We start from the raw sequence: 10153 nt of genomic DNA on the forward strand, positions 1-10153 counted from the left end.
ATAACCATAACCAATATTTCGGTTAATAAATAATCATAACCATAAACGATCCGTTGTGGCGGTTTCGGTTAATCGGTTTTGAAAGTTATAACGATTCGGTTAACCATGACCAAAACAATATAATTTAGCCTAAAACTTTGGTACTAAATATTACCTAAAAAAATAAAAATAAAAATGACATGACTTCAACCAAATATATAATACATAATATTAATAATATATATTCAAACAAACGATAAATGGGTGAACTTTTTAGTAAAATTAAATCTTATAGTAAAAAATGAGAGCATTATTAGTTTATTACATTCTTTAATTTTCTTCAAATTATCAACGGGTTTATTTTTGGTTGCTCAGGTGAAGACTTCCGAGGAGGTCACACATCCTGCTAGTACTTTCGCCTGAGCATAGGGGTGTGCATGAGTCGGTTTGGGCGGGTTTAGGCCAAACCCATAACCATAACCAATATTTCGGTTAATAAATAACCACAACCATAAACGATCCGTTATGGCGGTTTCGGTTAATCGGTTTTGAAAGTTATAACGATTCGGTTAACCATGACCAAAACAATATAACTTAGCCTAAAACTTTGGTACTAAATGTTACCTAAAAAAATAAAATAAAAATGATATGACTTCAACCAAATATATAATACATAATATTAATAATATATATTCAAACAAATGATAAATGGGTGAACTTTTTAGTAAAATTAAATATTATAGTAAAAAATGAGAGCATTATTAGTTTATTACATTCTTTAATTTTCTTCAAATTATCAACGGGTTTATTTTTGGTTGCTCAGGTGAAGACTTCAGAGGAGGTCACCCATCTTGCTAGTACTTTCGCCTGAGCATAGGGGTGTGCATGAGTCGGTTTTGGCGGGTTTAGGCCAAACCCATAACCATAACCAATATTTCGGTTAATAAATAACCATAACCATAAACGATCCGTTATGACGGTTTCGGTTAATCGGTTTTGAAAGTTATAACGATTCGGTTAACCATGACCAAAACAATATAATTTAACCTAAAACTTTGGTACTAAATGTTACCTAAAAAAATAAAAATAAAAATGACATGACTTCAACCAAATATATAATACATAATATTAATAATATATATTCAAACAAACGATAAATGGGTGAACTTTTTAGTAAAATTAAATCTTATAGTAAAAAATGAGAGCATTATTAGTTTATTACATTCTTTAATTTTCTTCAAATTATCAACAATGTCTTCTAATTATACTCCATAAATTTGAAAATCTTGTAAATGTGGCGGTTTGGTTATGGCGGGTTTGAAACTATCTTTAACTAAAACCGACCCGTATTTGGCGATTTTAAAAAATTCATTAAACCGACCCACTGGTTATGCCGGTATCGGTTAAAATCGGTTCGGTTATGTCGGTTAATTTGCACACCCTACTTGAGCACGCTTAATTGTGGAGTTATCCTCTCGTCTACTACCATTAAAGCACAAAACGCGTTGGTGATTTAAGAAGCGGGACATTTACTATGAACCAATGATCTCTCTTGTCCACGACCGATGTGGGATTTGCTTATGATGTTACAAACACCCCCTTTGGATTCATCGTCCTCGATGAGGTTTGCACACCCTACTTGAGCACGCTTAATTGTGGAGTTATCCTCTCGTCTACTACCATTAAAGCACAAAACGCGTTGGTGATTTAAGAAGCGGGGCATTTACTATGAACCAATGATCTCTCTTGTCCACGACCGATGTGGGATTTGCTTATGATGTTACAAACACCCCCTTTGGATTCATCGTCCTCGATGAGGTTTGCCCCACCATCCAATTCAGGATGTGGGATGTGCCTAAGTGTATCACGATACCCCCGGGGACTCACCGTCTCTGATGAGGTTTGCCCCACCATCCTGAACGACACAAGAGTGGATCTGATACCACTTGTAACATCCGGCCCCTCATATCACCAATATTGTCCGCTTTGCCCACGAATAGCTCACGAGTTTGTTTTGGTTGCTGAGGTGAAGACTGGGAGAGGTCACCCATCCTGCTACTACTCCCACCTGAGCACGCTTAACTGTGAAGCTCTCCTCTCGTCCGCTACCATTAAGCCCAAAACGAGTTGGTGATTCAAGATGCTGGACATTTACTATGAACCAAGGATCTCTCTTGTCCACGGCCGATGTGGGATTTGCCTGAGATGTTACAATGCACAAACACAAACATAAAATCTCATTTGGTAAGTGTTCGTGAACACATTTTCTTAACAAGCAAACATGAATAATGCCTTATTCGTATTCGTTCGATTCGTTTACAGGCCTACTTACTTTTATTATATGCCACTAGTGACGTACTTTATACCCAAAAACATGCAGAAGAATTTTATCTATCTGGAGCCAAACAATGCAACATGTTATTCAAAATAGACTCACATGGAGCCACATTTTATTCATCAGTTTTCGTATGTTATGAAACAGAATACTATGTTATCAATGCCGTTTTTCATTCATATTATTTTTTTATAAAATGGAAAAAATGGGCAAATAGTTGATGGATCAAGTTCTACCAACCAGAGTACCCGACTCATTTTCATCTATACATATACCGTAAGACAACATCTGATTTTACAAAATGTAAAACTAAAGAGACCACTCCAAAACCTGAGTTATGTGCCTTGGATACTCGGTTTTTGGTAAGCCGAATATATTACACAAAACAAATCAAAGAAACAAAACAAATAAACAAATTCAAATGAAATGAGGAAAAAAGATTCAAGTCATTTAGTCGGTTTTCGTTTTATAGTCAGTAATCACTACGATGGAAGTTCAAATTTTAAACCCATACCCACAATCCAAACACCCCTAAACGTCAAAAGACTCAGCTGTGCTGTCCATAGATTCAACACGACGGTGTTCACTATTCATTGAATTTTGGCGGTCAGACTGGCCTATATTAATCACAACATCCGATGCAGAACGTTTGTGTTGTTTTCTATTGTGTCGGGATTTTAATATATGAGACAACACTTGTACCGTGTCCCTCATTGCTGGTCTTTTTCTTGGTGATCGGTTCACACATTTGTATGCGAGTGCTGCCATGTCATTTAGTTCTTGCTCGTTAAAGTTCCCATCAAGTCGGGAATCGGCTATTTCTTCCCATCCAACCTGCCCTCCGGTATTTAATGATGCCTGTTTATATCCATGCAATACAATATGTTTATAGTTGAAAGAAAACATGTTGCATTTTAATAATTTCAATAATTAAAGATAGAGAAAGAGAGAGATCTTACAAGGTCAACCAACTCCAAAAGGCCTTGTTGAGGGGTTTTTCCGGCAATAAGCTCGAATAATAAGACTCCAAAGCTATAAACATCACTTTTCTTAGTGAAAGCTCTTGTTGAAATATATTCAGGATCTAAATATCCAAAAGTCCCCTGAATATTTGAGGCGTTTCTGTTAATCATATCCTCCCTCGAAAGCCCAAAATCAGCTACCCGAGCACCCACTGACTCATCCAACAAGATGTTGGAGGATTTTATGTCTCTGTGTATAACCGGAGGAACCGCCTGAAGTTATATAAAAATATCTATAAGCATTATATTAAACAGCCAATTTTGACTAATTTATCTTTCAACATATCCATTTGTTTGTGTTATTTTTATACATAATTGGTAAAATTAAAAGATTAACATACAAGGAGACGGGTCATATGGGTCGAAAGTCACGACACAAAATTAGGCCTGTAACAATAAACCGTTCGTTTATTTAATAAACGAACGGACATGAACGCATGTTTTGTTCGTTTGATTATGTTCGTGAATGACCGCTTATGCTACTTCACTTGAATTCATTTATGTTCTTTCACTTATGTTTTTTTGTTCATTAGTTTACTTTTGCTTAACTTTGTTTGTTTTATATATTCATTTGATTTTTTCAAACCCATTACATTTTGGTCTACTTTTATTTATTTTTAGCTCCAACGGATTGATATTTATGTTTATTTTATGGTGCTTGCTTAGTTATGTTCGTTTATATTCGCTCGTCTATGTTCAGTTATGTTCGTTCACGTTTGTAAACTGTTCATTTATAGTAGTAATGATCAAACATGAACACATAACGAGAAAACCCATTCATTTAATTGTTCATGTTCGATTGTTTGTTCGGTTAAAGTTACACGAATGCACACAAACATGTCCGGTTCATGTTTGCTCGGTTCATTTACCGACCCGTTTTGACACCTCAAAGGATAGAAGAAAGAACAAGGCTTACTCCATCATGGAGATATTCTAATCCCCTTGCAACATCCAAAGCTATTTGAACTCTCAAATTCCAGCTCAATAATTCATATTTTTCACCTGAATTCCAAAAGGTAATTCAATTGAATTATATGATTAAGTTATTGGAGTAATGTTATATGACCACTTACTGTACAGATGAGAAGATAGACTGCCTTTACTCATATAAACATATATAAGAATATGCTGGCTCTTCTCTGCACAATATCCTACCAAATTCACAAGGTTCCTGTGATGCAACCTTCCTAATAACATAACCTGAAAATAAATATATATAAATAAGAGAAAATTTAAATGAAGCAACAAAAGAACTATTTTGACTCCTAAAAGTCAAAGTATGGTTTAGAAAAAGACTTCTTTTTAACCAGCTGTTGTAAAAACTAAAAAGCTCAACTTTGACCAAATAATATTATTTAAAAAAGATACTTCTCAAGGGTTTGTTAGTATCTGTTGAGCTGTATCTACAAAAAAAAATCTAAATTCTTGATCCACTTGTTTTGTAAATAAATTGCAGACCTACCACAATATGTTAAGAATTTATGTGCATAGTGATGGGAAAATGGGTGGGTAGGGGTCAAATGGGTAATTTGCCACGCGGCGAATTGGGTCGGCCAGAGACACATTTTGTTAAACGGGTGGGTAGGGGTCAAAACCAAGTTATTTCAGTAATAATATAATTTCACTAAAGTTATGAAGTATGGTAAGTAATCACACACAATAATGCAAATCATCACCTACTGTTATTAAAACATCATGCTTAAAAATGTTTTGAAAATAAGATGATGACTTGACCAGTACCTCAGTATGAAACTCTTTCTCGCCTTGTTTTGAATCAGTTGCTAAAACTTTAACAGCAACCGTCTCACCCGTGCTCATCTGAGCTTTATAGACAGAACCAAACGCACCTTTGCCAATTGTAGAAGTAAAATTACTTGTTGCTTTCTGTAAATCTCTGTATGATCAACATAATCCATATAAGTAAAGCGTAAGAATATAGAACTTACAGAAATAACATTTGACATACTTGTATGAATACGCAAGAATACCAGAAGCTGCAACCACATGAGACTTCCTGGGCCCACCAAACCAAGATGTCATGCTACTATTATGAATAGATGTTCTTGATGACTCCGTACCCATTGATGAATCCGATAAAACCGTACAAGAATCCGCACCATTTGCTCGAATCGGGACAGTTGATGCTCTCCTAGAACTGCTGTTACCAATATGAGATCTTTTCCTGTGAAACCTAAAGCACAGTAGTCCAACTATGGCCAAAAGTGCTCCAATTACCACCCCGATCGATATCCCGACAATTAAACCCGATGATTTCGCTTTCATCTCTTTACAAACACTTTAATGTTTTCTACACAACCAATTCATCCATCAACACACCTGTGAAATACAACTAGTAAGTAATTCATGCAAGTTTATTTGGATTGTACATAACAGGTAAGACACGACATGATAAGACACAATTACTTGTGGTACTAGACACGAACACGACCCGATAACTAATCGTGTCATTTTTCCAAACACGAACCTGTTTAGGGACACAATAAAAATCAAATATGCAGTGAAACAAAAGTTACCTAAAGTTCATAAAAATTTTAATGAATATATAACCCTTAACATATTTGAAACAAAAGTCCATAAAAGTCTAAAATCAAATCATAACATCCACTAAGTAGGGAATATTTCCAGAAAAAAATTAAGAAAATATAAACAGGTTCAAACAGGTCATTAAATGGTTTACTTGTGTTTAACCTGTTAAGCCTAAACCCAAACCTGTTTAACTCCATGGTGTTAAACATGTTTGTGTCAGAAATTGCATACAAAAATCAAAACCTAAGAATATTTGTTGCAGGCTTACAAATAATCCAGAAACAATGAAGGCATGTAACACACCATGTTCTTTACACCAGAGCACAATTAGAGCAAAAAGTCAAAAGAGGAATAAACAAAAAATAAATAATAATAATAATAATAATAATAATAATAATAAAATCAGTGAATCCAGATCTCTGGTCCAAGAATAAGAACAAACACACAAATTCGATATCGAATGGAGCTAAACCGGAGCCAAAGAATCAGACCAAGATGTTTGATAATAGTAATACTAATAATAATAATTTGGCACCAAAAATATCTTAAAGTTGACGAAATTGATGCATTCGTTGGTTTACTTTTATTCACCAGAAAACACACGCAACTACTAATAAATAAAAATGAACAGTTGGTTTATTATCATCTAATAAGTAATAAACACTGTTAGATGATTATTCAAACAACGAATGAATAATAGGTTGTCAACATCATTAGTCTAATCTCACCATACCTTCCAGATCAAGCATGACCAACAGTTAACAACACACAAATTACAAAGGCTGAATTGATTCATATATACATATATATATATGTGTGTGTTACCTGTTGAGACGATGGATTAATGAAGTGAAAAAGAGACGTTGTTACATTGGTGAAGAAGAGAGAAAGTGATGGAATGAGAAGCATTGTTGTTCAATATGATGAGTAAGTATTATTCCATGTTATACTACTGCAAATGGTTTTATATAAATATATTTTTAATGTTTTTTTGGTATGGAATTAAATACAAGTAAAATGGTTCTTTGGTGAAAGGTGATGGTCCAGCGTGTGAAGGTGATACCGTGTTTCAGGGTTTTATTGCGAATGATTTCTACTTACGTCATCCCTTTTATTAATTCATTAATTGTTTCAGATTATTATTATCTTCTCATTAGGATAATTCTTAATATTAATATTTGTTAATAATCTTGCTTTATCTGACCTTTTTACTGCCTTAAACAACAATTAACCGGTTTTGGTTTTTATAAGTCGGTCTTCTGGTCCAATGATATATGCGTGATGGTTAAGTTTTGAGATTCTTAAGATCTCATATTCAAAATCTGACTCAATCAAGTGGGTTTTCTCATAGTGATGAGGTTTCTCATTGATGGTGTTCCTAGAAGTCAGAACTGTAGCGTTAAAATCGGTAAGGACAATTGACATCTCGTCTAAAAAAGGTTCACTCATATATTACGGGTAGTTCTAAACGCTGTTAAAAAACTGATTTTCATTAGGGTTGACAATTTATACACGACACGTACCTACACGACTTTAACAGGTAACAAGTAAGGCTTTAACAGGTTTCATGTACTAAACAGGTAGACACGAATTTACCAGTTAATTTTCGTGTCTAAACAGGTAAAATACATGTTTACTAGTTAAGCACATGTTAAGTACCTGGTTAGATTTTTATAATTTAAATATATATATAATTATAAGTTATCCTAAACCCTAAATTCCTAAAACATTCTCACTCTCTGTTTCTAAGCCGTCACCACTCACCACTCACGAACATTCCCTCTCCGGCGTTTGTTTCACTATACATGTTGTCAAATATGTGTTTCTAAACAGCTCTTATCGTGTATACCATGTAGTAAAAGGTTCGTGTTCGTGTTTGGGATACAGGTACACGATAAGTTTTCGTATCGTGTACAGGTATATACATTTCGTGTTCGTGTCTTATCGTGTTCAGGTATACACAATATGTCAGCCCTAATTTTCATCAAGGTAAAAATATTGTAAGTTGTTTTGTCATGAAAGTAAGATGTAACAAAAGTAAAAGTTACAAGTATCATCGGTTATGTTAACAGTTTCGATAATCATCCATCAATTAATAATAGTTTGGATTATTAATTTTAATCTATTTTCGTTTTTAATGTTTTAAGAACCAAACGACAAATGAAGGGTTTAATTGATAGTTTGGTTTTGAAAATCGGTTGGCTGACAAAGAAAGGCGACATGCATTAACAATTGTTCATCGGGTTTTTGATCTAGCTTTCACATATTTTGTCCGGTTTACTAAAGAACGATTAGTTCTTTGTGTCTTGTCCGGTATAATCAACAATTGTTACTTTTCATTGTTACAAATGTTTTGACATTTTAAAATTTATTTGGATATGGTATTAAATAGTTAAAACCTTTTCTTTTTTCTTTCTAACGGCGACGAGTTATTAAAAATTTAAAACTATATAACAAGTGGAATATTAATAAAAACAATATTGTGGCGTTAAAATCTATACTCTCTAATAAAAGCCTACAATGGTTTGCCACTTATCACTCTCACATTAATCCTCACAATTTAAAACCAACTAAATCTAAATTATCCTTTCTTACCATTTATTATTTGGTAGTAAATATTTAAATTGTTTTAATCACTACTATACAACCAACATTCATCTCTTAATATGCATAAGTTTTTTTTTTTGTGTTTCACTTAATTATTAAACATTACTTTTTTATATACCCGTGTATTACACGGGTCTCAAACTAGTAATTTTAAATCATCGAGTTTGCAGCTTAAAAGTGTGTAACTTTAAACACAAACATACCCCACCATCAACTATCCCCCAAAACCCGCTTTCGATTTGTAAATTTAGTAATTATTTTAATATTAGGGTTGAATTTAAACAAATAACTTTATAGGGTTTTGTAATTGTGTATATTTGTTCTTAATCGGTTTATGTGTCATAGGATAACTAGTCAGTTGTTGGCGTGATGCAGCGGTGTATGCGCAAACACAACCGGTGTTAGTACGTTTGTAACCTCGCAACGGTATGTGCGTAACCCGAAGGTGATATGCATTTAACGTGGCTTCAGACGTGTAACCAGTTCCAGTAAGCACGCCACATAATGCCTATACGCGAGCAACCTGGTATGTATAAACAATGTCATCCAGGTAACTGATGCTTGAACGTGCGTAACTGGTAGCGACAATCAAGAAGCAAAGATTAAATGTACAATAATTTCAAAACCCAGTCCATTTTGACGGACCTGTTCAACCCGAAAACGTTTTGACATGAACCCTTTCGATCTAAACTCATCTCGACATGAACTAAATTAACCCTTTTTGTATTAATCTGTTCCAACACCATTGGCCGAACCTGCTCGACCCGTTGTCGGTAATAACTGATCACGTAACATGTTAGTTCTTTAAAAATTAATAAACTATAGCAATACTATACTCAAATTAAAGAGAACAAAATGCTCGTTCTTATGGTGTAATTTTTTACAAAGTATATTAACGTGTGAAAAAGTTACGGCCGTTAAAAAGTCGTGGAATAGGTGGTTTATAATTAGGAGGGAAATGTGTAACTATTTAATATATTAACAAAACTTGATTGAAGTTGAAGGATCATTATTGTATATTATTTTTGAATAAGCAAAAAATATTTTACCCCTATATTCTTAAAATTTTATGCATTGTTACTTGCATTTCATGCAACAAGAGTGGTACCTCTTAAAATTTAAGATGTCTTTCACTCCTATATTATATATAGTATAGATTAGCAAGAGTTGGTTATCACGCCACTACCACGTAGGTTAACTAGTCATCCATTCATTTAAGCGTTATGGGTTAACTAGATTCAATTTTCTTTCTTTTTTCTTTTAAAAAAAATAGGAATAGCATGACGTCGAGGGTGTTATGGTTTGGCGCACTGAGGTGGCCAATGGTGCTCCCCACCCTCCACAACGAGCAACCTTATTATTTTGGAACATGCTACTAATTAGCTAATGTGTTTATCAAAAGGTTAATGCATTATTCTAAAAAGGTTATAAATATTACTTATAACATACTAAAATCTTTCCATGTTAACATACCAAACATTCAAAATGATCATGTGATGTAATATGACCTATACAATACCAACCTTATTAAGTACATCATATGAAGTGCTTTAAGTGCATATGAGCACTAAATACACGAGTGTGTCAAATGAATCAAATGGTGGCAAATTAGGTGAACCAAATAAATCGGCAAGATATATAGGTTTATGCCTGTTTTATATAT

At 33.9% G+C, this 10153-nt stretch overlaps 1 protein-coding gene across 2 annotated transcripts; it reads right to left on the bottom strand.

The window, feature by feature from the left end:
• Positions 1-2283: 2283 nt before the first annotated feature.
• On the bottom strand, positions 2284-6883 carry LOC143558243 (calcium/calmodulin-regulated receptor-like kinase 1). Of its 2 annotated transcripts, none has more exons than XM_077047116.1 (7): positions 6709-6882; positions 5303-5644; positions 5077-5230; positions 4410-4536; positions 4253-4338; positions 3274-3549; positions 2284-3172 (listed from the first exon to the last, which is right to left on the bottom strand). In XM_077047116.1, the coding sequence occupies exons 2-7, from the start codon at positions 5617-5619 to the stop codon at positions 2846-2848; spliced, it is 1287 nt and encodes a 428-aa protein (XP_076903231.1). In that variant the 5' UTR covers positions 5620-5644; positions 6709-6882; the 3' UTR covers positions 2284-2845. The 2 variants fall into 2 exon arrangements, with proteins under 2 accessions (XP_076903231.1, XP_076903230.1); XM_077047115.1 differs by having other exon boundaries at positions 2285-3172; positions 5303-5673; positions 6709-6883.
• Between the last annotated feature and the right edge of the window lie 3270 nt (positions 6884-10153).

Source organism: Bidens hawaiensis, unplaced genomic scaffold (genome assembly GCF_021521415.1).
Source record: "Bidens hawaiensis isolate Kalapana, Puna unplaced genomic scaffold, B.hawaiensis_p1.1 tig00019368_1, whole genome shotgun sequence".
Classification (NCBI taxonomy): domain Eukaryota; kingdom Viridiplantae; phylum Streptophyta; class Magnoliopsida; order Asterales; family Asteraceae; genus Bidens; species Bidens hawaiensis.

Excerpts from the sequence above, each read along its gene's own strand:
- LOC143558243 (XM_077047116.1), bottom strand. The coding sequence starts at position 5,619 with ATGAAAGCGAAATCATCGGGTTTAATTGTCGGGATATCGATCGGGGTG. Across the intron at positions 5,231-5,302 it reads ATTCTTGCGTATTCATACAA|AGATTTACAGAAAGCAACAA; the intron begins GTATGTCAAATG and ends TTGATCATACAG. Across the intron at positions 3,550-4,252 it reads TAGAATATCTCCATGATGGA|GCGGTTCCTCCGGTTATACA; the intron begins GTAAGCCTTGTT and ends ATATAACTTCAG.